The 12,095-nt window shown below is 45.2% G+C and overlaps 1 protein-coding gene across 2 annotated transcripts in view; it reads left to right on the top strand.

Annotated features, from left to right (window-relative positions):
- The window catches only part of LOC146344252 (uncharacterized), an 84,897-nt gene extending 75,252 nt beyond the window's left edge, over positions 1–9,645 (top strand). The window contains exon 5 of one of the 2 annotated variants that reach the window (XR_014792599.1): positions 8,917–9,645. Coding sequence is in view for 1 of the 2 variants with exons in the window: in XM_084860340.1 (XP_084716466.1) it covers positions 8,914–8,943 (30 nt within the window). In the remaining variant the exon portion in view is untranslated. Of the gene's footprint in view, positions 1–8,913 lie in introns of both variants that reach the window. The other variant, XM_084860340.1, reaches the window with a different exon arrangement.
- The last annotated feature ends 2,450 nt before the right edge of the window (positions 9,646–12,095 follow it).

Below are 12,095 nucleotides of genomic sequence, written 5' to 3' on the forward strand. Positions count from 1 at the left end.
CTGGGGCCGATCCTGCTTAGCTTCCGAGATCAGACAAGCATGCGCACATCCAGTCCTTTGCTTGTTGCTGAGGAAACGAGGGCGGCTGAGGAAGCTATGCGATCAGTAGATGGAAGAAGACATGGGGCTGTCGAGAGCTGTGATTGGACAGGAGGGAAATACAAACACCACTGTATATGGACAGGTGGGGGAGGGGACTACGACCAGATATGGTAGCGAAGGTGGAAAATTGGAGCACATTAAGGGGAAATACCAAGGTATTAGGGTATTGAAAGTGGGAGCGCGGAAGTGGGAAATTCCAGTTCCAATTCGAGGTGGCTACTGCGTAGTGTGAAAGATGAGCGGTGAAACCTCATTGGAAGCAAAAAACCCAGTAAGTGTAGATTGGCCCCCCATGTATATCAGGGGTGCTGAACCTCAGGTCAATGGGCCAAATTTGGCCCTCCTGGAGTTCCACTCCAGAACTCTAGGTTTCTCTAGATTCCATGCCCCCTTTTCCCTGAACACATATCCTTTTGTGGTTTCCTGGCTTTTGTGCAGTTTTCTCCCCATCCTAAAAGATTGAAATGCCTCATGTAAAGCATGGATACTGACCTTAAGCACTTTAAGCTAAAATATGCAGGAACTTTTGGACATTTTTGGCCCCATCCTTTCTGTGTTTAGCCTCACTGACTACTGGAATGTAGCACACAAGAGTTTCTACAAAATGATGCAAGGTGTGGAGAATGTGGATAGGGAGACATTTTTCTCCCTCTCTCAAAATCCTAGAACCTGGGGTCATCCCATGAAGCTGATTGGTGGGAGATTCAGGACAGATTCAGGGAGGACTTCTTCACACAGTGCATAGTTCTACTATGGAATTCGCTACCACAGGCTGTAGTGATGGCCACCAATTTGGATGGCTTTAAAAGGGGGTTGGACAAATTCCTGGAGGAAAGGGATATCAGTGGCTACTAGTCTTGATAGTTATGTGCTACAGTGCTACCTCCAGTACCAGAGGCAGTGAGCATAAGGGATGGCGGAGAATTTCTCCACGAATCTCGGGGAGGCCGAATGCCAACGCATTCGGCCCCCCGAAATTGGCGGTGAAATTCTCCACTCCCCCACCCCCCCCGGGTTGGGACTTACCTCCTGCGAATGTCCCTCTCAGTGGTGGGTTCCGGCGGCGGTTCGGCGGCGGTTCAGCTGGGGCGGGGGCGGCGGCCGGTGTTCTGACCGGCTGCTGCCACCGCCATTACAAAGTTAAGGTAAAAAACAAACAAACACACACATGTGATAGGCTACGTAATGATTTACGTAGCCTATCATGGCTAGATTTCCAAAGTCAGCCGTCATAGGCTATGTAAATCGTTACGTAGCCTATCACGGGTGACTTTGAAAAAAAAAAGCGCGTACGCAAATGGCGGCGCCCATGGGCACCGCCATTTGCATTCCTTATTTGGGCCCGGGTAGTCTACGTAAAGATTTATGTAGACTACGGCGAAAATAATGGCAACGCTATTTGCGTTGCCCTTATTTTCGTCGTAGTCTACGTAAAGATTTATGTAGACTACGGTGAAAATAATGGCAACGCTATTTGCGTTGCCCTTATTTTCGCCGTAGTCTTCGTAAATCTTTAAATCTTTACGTAGACTACTCGGGCCCAAATAAGGAATGCAAATGGCGGCACCCATGGGCGCCGCCATTTGCGTACGCACTTTTTTTTTTCTCAAAGTCACCCGTGATAGGCTACGTAACGATTTACGTAGCCTATCACGGCTAGATTTCCAAAGTCACCTGTGACAGGCTACATAACGATTTACGTAGCCTATCACGGCTGACTTTAGAAATCTAGCCATGATAGGCTATGTAAATCGTTATGTAGCCTATCACCTGTGTGTGTGTGTGTGTGTTTTACATTTACTTTTTTATTTCACGGCCAGGGAGATGGGGCGCTTCTCCCCAGCCTGAATTTTGGCCAGGTGAGGCGGGGTGTCTCCCCCCTGGCCTGAACTTCGGGGGGAGAACCGAAGCACCTCCCCCCCTCCGCGAAGCAAGCTGCGGGACCAGGTAAGGGACTTTTGTCCATCCTTAGTGAGCCTATGTACACCAGTTGCTGGGCAACATGGGTGGAAGCATGCAGTTGTGCTCACACACTGCTTGTGTGTTCCTGGTCAACAGCTGGTTGGCCACTATGTGAACAGGATGCTGGACTAGATGAACCCTTGGTCTGATCCAGCAGGGCTCTTCTTATATTCTTGGAAATGGAATTTGTTCCTCAGGCTGAAGGAACTTCAATAATAGTAATAATTTGTTGCTGTTGTTATTGTTACTGAGCTCTATGCCAGAGCACATTGCAATTAACCCAATTTATTTATTTATTTATTTATCGTGTGGCACATTTACATCGCATTACAATAAAAACATACAGCAAAATAAATATGAAATGTAAAATATAAAATATAGACAGGAAAATTACAAACATATGTCTAGGTTACAGATATAGTTTTTTGCTTCTGTTGTCACAGCCAGGAAATCAGGAAAGTCTCCATTGTAGGCTCAGTTTTGACACTCTGTCACTATATGTTGGATAGTTTGTTTTTCAGCCCCACAGTCACAATCTGATGATGTTGTTTTGCCCCATTTCTAAAGGGCATCTGCACATCTACCATGACTCGTGCGAATTCGGTTCAAGGTTGCCCATATCGCACGGGGCTGGTCAAATCCAGGTGGTTTTTCCAAGATGCAGGGCAAGCTTTGGCATTGTGGAGGGCAATTTCCTAGCCAATGTTGTTTCCACGTGTTGTGGATATTGAAATCATCTTCTAGAAGAGCTTTAGCAGTAGAAATGGCTGGATTTCTCTATCTTAACCTGTTTTACTCCAAGTAGGTTATATCATTTAATATTGGTAGCTGGAGATTGTCAATAATCATCCGGTATTCTTGAAGAAAGGCACTCTTTTGTCTTGCATCCGGAGGTGGTATATGGCTCAAAACAGGCAGCCAGTGTGTGGGAGTAGATCGTATCATCCCACTAACAATACGCATTGAGTCATGCAGTTGTGTATCGATCTTTCTCGTGTGTGGACTATTAAGCCACACGGGGCACAGTAGTCTGCTGCTAAGTAAACCAGACTGAGTGCGGTCATTCTTAGCGTATCCGTTGTCGAGTCCCAGCTAGTGCCACTAGGGATGGCAGAGAATTCTGCCACGGATCTCAGGGAGGCCGAATACCAGTGCATTCGCCCCCCCCAAATCTGTGGTGGAATGGCCTGCCCCCCCACCCTCTGCGGATCCCCCCAGGACAAGACTTACCTGTGGCGGATCTTCCAGGCAGCGGCGGCTCCGGCGGCGGCTTCGGCAGTGGTGGCTGCGGCGGCTGGTCTTCCGACCGGCTGCCGCCATTTGCAGGTTTTGGGGTTTTTTTTACACTGATGTGATAGGCTATGTAAGTTTTTACATAGCCTAAAACATCTGGGTAAAAAAAAAAAAGTATATGCAAATGGCGGCAGCTACAGCCGCCACCATTTGCGTATGCCTTTTTTTTTTTTTACCCAGACATTTTAGGCTACGTAAAAACTTACTTAGCCTAAAACAACTGGGTAAAAAAAAAAGGCATACGCAAATGGCGGTGGCTACGGCCGCCGCCATTTGCATTCCTTATTTTGGGCCCTCTTAGTCTACATAAATAATTACATAGACTAAGACGGCGAAAATAAGGGGAACACAAATAGCGTCCACTACGCTATTTGCGTTCCCCTTATTTTCGCTGTCTTAGTCTATGTAAATATTTACGTAGATTAAGACATCAAAAATAAGGAACGCAAATGGCAGCGGCTGTAGCCACCGCCATTTGCGTATGCGGTTCCCCCCCCCCCCGAGCCCTCTGTGGCCAGAATCTGGCTGCGGATGGCTCTGGCCTGGCTGGGCCTGGCCGGCTTCTCTGTAGAGCCGCCACGGAGTACAGCTGGCCAAGGAGGATTCTGGGGGGGGGGAACAGAGCACCTCCCCCCCCACCATCAGCATAATCTGCGAACAGGTAAGTGATTTTCGTACATCCCTAAGTGCCGCATAGTTTGTGTAGAATGTTATTTCTGCTTCTCAGTTTGGCAGCAGTCTTCATCAAGGGTTCTTTATAGGGAAGTGTTCTAACCAGTGTGACCCCAAGATATTTGGGATGCATGTTGTGATTGAGCCGGTTTCCCTTAAATTGAACGCTGAGCTCTCTGTCTGCTGATCTATTATGAAGGTGCAAGCATGTTACTTCCGTCTTTGTTGGATTGGGCTGTAACCTCCACTTACAGAAATATTTATCCAGTACATCTAGATCGGAAGTGAGGACATCTTCAGTTGTCTCAAAGGATTTATGTTGTGTGGCCCAATCATCCACGTAGCCAAACATCCTCGACTTTGTGTGTGGTATGTCAGCTATGTATAGATTGAAAAGGAGAGGTGCAAGAACCGAGCCTTGTGGTAGTCCATTGTTTAAAATTTTAGGGACGCTAGTATCCTGTCCTATAGTCACAGAGAAAGTTCTTCCAGCAAGCATATTATCAATAAGTTGGGTAGTTTTTTGGCATGAGGTTACTTGTATTAATTTATAAAGTAGTCCATGTCTCCACACTGTATCATATGCTGCACTTAAATCTATAAAAGCAACTGATGTGTTTTGCTTCGCCTGATACCTTGCTTCTGTATAGGTTGTTAGTGAAAGCACTTGGTCAGCGCAGCTTCATGTGGGGCAAAATCCAGCTTGTTCCACTGGAATTATCTGGAGTATCTTCTGGCTGATTCTATCATGCAGAAGCCTTTCGAGAAGCTTATAGAGAGTGCTTAGCAGTGCAATTGGTTGATAGTTCTTTGGTTGGTCATTTGTTTTTCCCGGTTTGAGTATTGCGATGATTTTTGCTTGCTTCATCTTGTGTGGTATTATACCTGTTTCCATGATATCCGGAAAGAATTCTGCCAACCATCTTTTTCCATGTATTCCACAATGCAGGAGGAATTCAGGATGTATACCATCATGACCAGGTGCCTTGCCAGCTTTTATATCCTTGAGTGCATTTGTAATTTCAAGGGGGGGGGAGGGCATGAATATTCAGATTGTTCAGGACAAGTAGTTTTGAGAGCACTAAGTTTTTGTCTAATTTGTCTTGTATGGACTTTGTCCCTTGTAGCTCTAGATGTAGACAATATGTGTGCCGCAATCTTATTGGCTGAAATGTGTGTCTTATCATTTATTTTCTTCTTACTTCCCCCTAATTTCCGTAGCAAAGACCATGCTTCTCTACTAGACGTTTTAAAATTGACCGATTCTATGGTCTCCATCCATTTCTCTCGCCGTTAGGGATGTACGAAAGGGACTTACCTTGTCCCGCAGCTTTTTTCGTGGGTGGGGGAGGCGCTTCGCTTCTCCCCCTGAAGTTCATGCGAGGGGGGGGTGTCTTCCCGCCTCGCCCGGCCAAAATTCAGGCCAGGGGGGAGGCTTCTCGCCTCGCCTGGCTGAAATTCAGGCTGGGGAGAAGCGCCCTGTCTCCCCGGCCGCGAACTTCAAAAGAAAAGTAAAAAAAAAAAAAAAGCCCCGTGATAGGCTACGTAATGATTTATGTAGCCTATCATGGCTAGATCTGCAAAGTCGGCCATGATAGGCTACGTTAATCGTCACGTAGCCTATCACGGGTGACTTTGAAAAAAAAAAAGCGCGTACGCTAATGGCGGCCCCCATAGGGAGCCACCATTCGCATTCCTTATTTGGTCCCTGTAGTCTACGTAAAGATTTAAAGATTTACGTAGACTACGGCGAAATTAAGGGCAACTCTATTTGCTATTTGCGTTGCCCTTATTTTCGCCGTAGTCTACGTAAATCTTTACGTAGACTACAGGAACCAAATAAGGAACGCGAATGGTGGCTCCCTATGGGGGCCGCCATTAGCGTATGCGCTTTTTTTTTTTCAAAGTCACCTGTGATAGGCTACATGACGATTAACGTAGCATATCACGGCTGACTTTGCAAATCTAGCCGTGATAGGCTACGTTAATCATTATGTAGCCTATCACAGGGGCGTTTTTTTTTTTTTTTACTTTTCCTGTAATGGCGGCGGCGGCAGCTGGTCGAAAGATGGGCTGCCGCCCCCGCCCCTGACGAAGACCTGCCGAACCGCCGCTGGGACCCGCCGCCGGGAGCGATATTCGTAAAAGGTAAGTCCCATCCCGGGGGGGGGGGAGAATTTCTCCCCGAACCTTCGGAGGACCGAATGCGTTGGCACTCGGCCCCCCGAAGTTTCGGGGAGAAATTCTCCCCCATCCCTACTCACCGTGCTATATCGATAACATGGTCTTCATTTTTAAAAAATTCTTGTTACAGGTTCTTGCAGGTATCATTCCACCCCAGAATATATTGCTTGCAGTATCCTCTAGGAATAGCCTTTCTTGCTGCACATATAAATGCACCTGTAAGTCTCTCATAATTGTTAGATTTAGGGGAGATCCAGCCCAAGCATTTGTCTAGATTTTCAGTAAAGACATCCCATTTCACCTTCTTGAAATTCCACATTGGGCAGGGAAAGGATGACATCAGAGGTATACTTGTGCCAATTTCAATCAGAATTGGGCAGTGCTGGCTATGGGGGAAGTCTGCTAGTACCAGTCGAGAGGTTTTCACTGGCAGTTTTTCCTCATTGGTGGTCACAAAACACAAATCAGGGTTGTATTCCTTTCTCCAAGCTGTTGACTTATATGTTCCTCTGTCCTTTCCATCAAATATAGGGGTGCACGAAAGCCACTTACCTGGTCTCGCAGCTTTTCGCGGTGGGGGGGAGGTGCTTCGCTGCTCTCCCCCCGAAGTTCAGGCCGGGGGGGAGGCTTCCCGCCTTGCCCGGCCGAAATTCAGGCCAGGGGGGAGGCTTCCCGCCTCACCCGGCCGCGAAATAAAAAGGTTTTTTTTAAAAAAAAACACGCCCCCGTGATAGGCTACGTGACGATTAACGTAGCCTATCGCGGCTAGATCTGCAAAGTCAGCCATGATAGGCTACGTAAATCGTCACATAGCCTATCACGGGTGACTTAAAAAAAAAAAAGCGCGTACGCAAATAGCGGCCCCCATAGGGAGCTGCCATTCGCGTTCCTTATTTGGTCGCTGTAGTCTACGTAAAGATTTACGTAGACTACGGCGAAAATAAGGGCAACGCAAATAGCGTTGCCCTTATTTTCGCCGTAGTCTACGTAATCTTTACGTAGACTACAGCGACCAAATAAGGAATGGGAATGGCGGCTCCCTATGGGGGCTGCCATTAGCAGTACGCACTTTTTTTTTTTTTAAGTCACCCATGATAGGCTATGTGACGATTTACGTAGCCTATCATGGCTGACTTTGCAAATCTAGCCGTGATAGGCTACATTAATCATCACGTAGCCTATCACGGGGGCCTTTATTTTTTTTAGTTTTATTGGAATGGCGGCGGCGGCAGCCGGTCGAAAGATCGGCTGCCGCCCCCACCCCTGACGAAGACCCGACGAACTGCCACCGGGACCCGCCGCCGGGAGGGACATTCGGGAAAGGTAAGTCCCGTCCCAGGGGGGTGCGGGGGGTGGGGGGAGTGCGGAGAATTTCTCCCCAAAACTTGTTCGGGGGGCCGAACATGTTGGCGCTCGTCCCCCCAAAGTTTTAAGGGAAATTCTCCGCCAACCCTAATCAAATATCAAATACAAGCTGTTATCTTCTGCCCAGTTTTCAAGTGCCTCACCATTTTCGTCAGTTTCACTGTACTTCCACTGAGTATGATGACTATTAAAATCTCCAAAGTAAATAGCTGGATGTGGAGACAGAGGTATAACTTGTAGGGGCCAATTAATAGCCAAGGGTTTATATATGTTAGTTATTGTTAATTCCCCTATTCTTACAGTTACCTCATGGATATTGTTGAGATTAGAGGCTTAGCACAGTTGGGCATTTTCAGTTGATGACCTCACATATGTTGCCACTCCATAAGCATGGTGGTATTTTGCTCCCAGCAAGTCATAGCCAGGGATCCTGCCTCTCTGTCTGATTTGGTCCTCATTTTCAGCATGAGTTTCCTGGACTGCAACTTTGTCGATGTCCGTTGTAGGACTTGGCACTTAGACCTACTTATTCCCTGTATACTGATCTGGCAAATCTTGGTAACAGGACCAAGATTCTTTGTTGTGGGGTCCTGAGAAGGACCATTTATGTTCATGCCTCGAGGCATAATTTGATGTGATGTAATATAGCCAGGAGATCACTAGGATTGACTGGCTGCCGTAACTTCGAAGCTTCATATGTTTGCTTCAAAGTGACTGTTCTTTAGCACCACCCAGGAGACATGTGTGGCTTAAGGAATGTCACAGACACCAACAGTCATTGTCCCTCAATTAACCCCAAAACATACAACACAGTAATATAGACAAAGTAAATAACTACACATTAAATAAACTACTAATCCAAATTTTAACTACTTACAGCCAATCAATAAAAAAACTGACCAATCTGAAACCCAATTACAAACCGATTGTTCCTCACTCCATATATCAATGCCTATGGCTCTGACTCGAACAAATAAGTTTTCAAGCCTCATTTAAATTTGTCCGACTCTGGTTCCATACAGAGATATAAAGGGAGAGAATTCCACAATCGTGGGGCAAGATGAGAAAATGCCTAGAGCCTAGCATTTGCCACCTTAGTCCAAGAAACCACCAAGAGTTGGGAATCTGTGGACTGAGTTCGCCTAAGAGTAGCGTGCCTCACAACCAACTCTGCCAAATAACTGGGAAGGGAAAGACACAGGGAAGGGAAAGATTAAAAGTCAATGCCCATGATGTACATCATCCTTGAGCTCTTATTACTCAACACTTAAAAACATTCAGCTGAATGTGTAGCTGTAACTTTCTCCATTCAAAAGTTTTATGTTTATTTGTCAGCAGATAAACCAGAACTCCTACTTGTGCTGATTCATTTGGGAAGGCTCATCTATATTTAAGAGGTGTCACCTGGTGCTGCAGTAGGTGAATGATGAACATGGAAGTACATAAACAGGCCTTTAGATTGTCTAAAGTGCTTTGATCAACTCAATAAATACCACATTTTAGACAAGATGTAAAGAAGAAGAAGGAGGAGGAGGAGGAGGAGGAGGAGGAGGAAGAAAGATGAGCAAAGCTCCTCAGTTCAACTCTGGAAAGTCTTTGTCAAGCTAGGAATGAAGTCAGTCTGCTCTGTTGGAGAATCCAGAAATTGACACCTGGCATGGGCTGAAAGGCCTAGTGACCTCATCTACTCCTTGATCTGCAGAAGTCCTCATGGCATGTAAAGTGGGTTTACTGCAGCCCAGATATGTCCTCAGATGGTGTTCTATGACTTCCTTGAGATATTTCTGAAATGAGCTCAGAATCCATTAAAAATTTCAGAGCCTTTCTGGAAATGCTTCCATCCAATTAGAACCCAGTTCCAATTTGGGCAAAACTCTTTCCCATTGTTGTGTACTAGCCAACTGAAATATAACTGCCAAAGAAATTTGCATATGATCACAGTTCTGAGCAGTATAGCTGTTTCTATTATAGTATAGAGATTTGGTTGACCTTCTTCCATCAGGATAATAGTTTAAAGCCTGTTCACAAAACTCAATCTATGAACATGCAAATGTAAAGTTTCATATCAAAAGATGGCATTTTGTTTCATTTCTTCGCATTTATTATCTACTAACCTGAAGGTGCTGATATCATAAATGTCTTTACTGTTAGCTAATCCAAGTTGGTGCCTAACATCCAATTAGAACAGATGCATTGTTGGACGTAGCCAGTAGACTGGAAAAGGTCAGTTTACATTCCAATTCCAAAGAAGGGCAACGCCAAAGAGTGTTCAAACTACCGCACAATTGCGCTCATTTCACATGCCAGCAAGGTGATGCTCAAAATCCTACAAGCTAGGCTTCAGCAGTATGCAAACCGAGAGCTACCGGAAGTACAAGCTGGGTTTCGATGAGGCAGAGGAACTAGAGATCAAATCGCCAACATTCGCTGCATCATGGAGAAAGCAAGAGAATTCCAGAAAAACGTCTATTTCTGCTTCATTGACTACGCTAAAGCCTTTGATTGTGTGGATCACAACAAACTGTGGCAAATTCTGAAAGTGATGGGAGTACCAGACCACCTTACCTGTCTCCTGAGAAACCTGTACGAAGGTCAAGAAGCAACAGTAAGAACCAGACATAGAACAACCGATTGGTTCAAAATTGGGAAAGGAGTACGACAAGGCTGCATATTGTCACCCTGCTTATTTAACTTATATGCAGAGTACATCATGAGAAATGCCGGGTTGGATGAATCAGAGGTCGGAATTAAGATTGCTGGGAGAATTATCAACAACCTCCGATATGCAGACGATACCACCCTAATGGCAGAAAGCGAAGAGGATCTCAAGAGCCTCTTGTTGAGGGTGAAAGAGGAGAGTGCAAAAGCTGGTTTGAAACTCAACATTAAAAAAACTAAGATCATGGCATCTGGCCCCATCACTTCCTGGCATATAGAAGGGGAAGAAATGGAAGCAGTGACAGATTTTACTTTCTTGGGCTCCAAGATCACCGCAGACGGTGACTGTAGCCATGAAATTAAAAGACGCTTGCTCCTTGGGAGGAAAGCTATGGCCAACCTAGACAGCATAGTAAGAAGCAGAGACATCACCTTGCCGACAAAGGTCCGTCTAATCAAAGCTATGGTTTTCCCAGTAGTAATGTATGGCTGTGAGAGCTGGACTATAAGGAAGGCTGAGCGCCGAAGAATTGATGCTTTCGAACTGTGGTGCTGGAGAAGACTCTTACGAGTGCCCTGGACTGCAAGGAGGTCAAATCAGTCCATCCTAAAGGAAATCAACCCTGAGTGCTCATTGGAAGGACAGATAATGAAGCTGAAGCTCCAATATTTTGGCCACCTAATGCGAAGAGAAAACTCCCTGGAAAAGACCCTGATGCTGGGAAAGACTGAAGGCAAAAGGAGAAGGGGACGGCAGAGGATGAGATGGCTAGATAGCATCACGGATGCAATGAATATGAACTTGAGCACGCTCCGGGAGAGAGCGCAGGACAGGAAGGCCTGGCGTGCTATGGTCCATGGGGTCACGAAGAGTCGGACACGACTGAACGACTGAACAACAACAACAACAACAACAATCCAAGTTGGTGCCTAACATCCAATTAGAACAGATGCATTGTTGGACGTAGCCAGTAGACTCCAGTGATGTTCACTTCCTTACATTTGTCACTTCATACTTGGAAATCTTATTGAAATTCAAGTATAAGAGATCAGCTATGCTGACTCACATGAACAAAAGGTAAGGATTATACCTTTAAAGTCAGCCTAAAAATAAGTTGAAATGAATAAAATAATAAATATGGAAAGTATTAAATAACTAATTGGAACCCCTTATTCTTAAGAACAGATTTTTAAAAAGACATTTAAAAAAGATTTCTTCTTATAAATTCCAAAACACACACACACACACACACCTCCCTCCCTCCCTCCCTCCCTGGAATCACAGCACCTAAAATATGTCAGGTATAAGACAAAGGATTAAATTGCTAGCAAAACTCACTATTACATTTTACATGTTTCTTTTGTTGAGCTTGTGAACACAGCACTAGCCCCAGATCTCTAGTTACTTTTGTCTATAGCAGCAACTATGCAACTGGATAGCTATAATATCAATTGTTTTGCTTTGTACACACACCCCTCTTTTAAAAAGGCTCTGCATTTCAGTTGCAGTGACAGGTTTGTTTCAAATCTTTAATTTGTCCCAGTAACATCCTGAGAGGTGTCTGCCCCATTAGAAATGAAAATACAATTGTGGTGGGTTTTTCCCAAATGTGACAGATTACTAAACAACCTCTGAAGCAAGAAGACACCCTAAGTCTGTGATTGTTTCAACTAATTAAAATGTTGGCAAATGCCTTTCTTAATGTGTAAAAACTATAACAGTTTTTGCACATTATTAACTTCTCAGAACAGCATATTGTGCTGGAGCCATATTTTCCACTGTACATAGGCTACAGTGATCTAATTGCCAATTCTGGCAAAAAGACGTGTGGTTTCTTTTCCTCATTAAATCCCTATAT

Source organism: Heloderma suspectum, chromosome 5 (assembly GCF_057233095.1).
Source record: "Heloderma suspectum isolate Gila_16-S chromosome 5, 16-S_ref, whole genome shotgun sequence".
NCBI lineage: Eukaryota > Metazoa > Chordata > Lepidosauria > Squamata > Helodermatidae > Heloderma > Heloderma suspectum.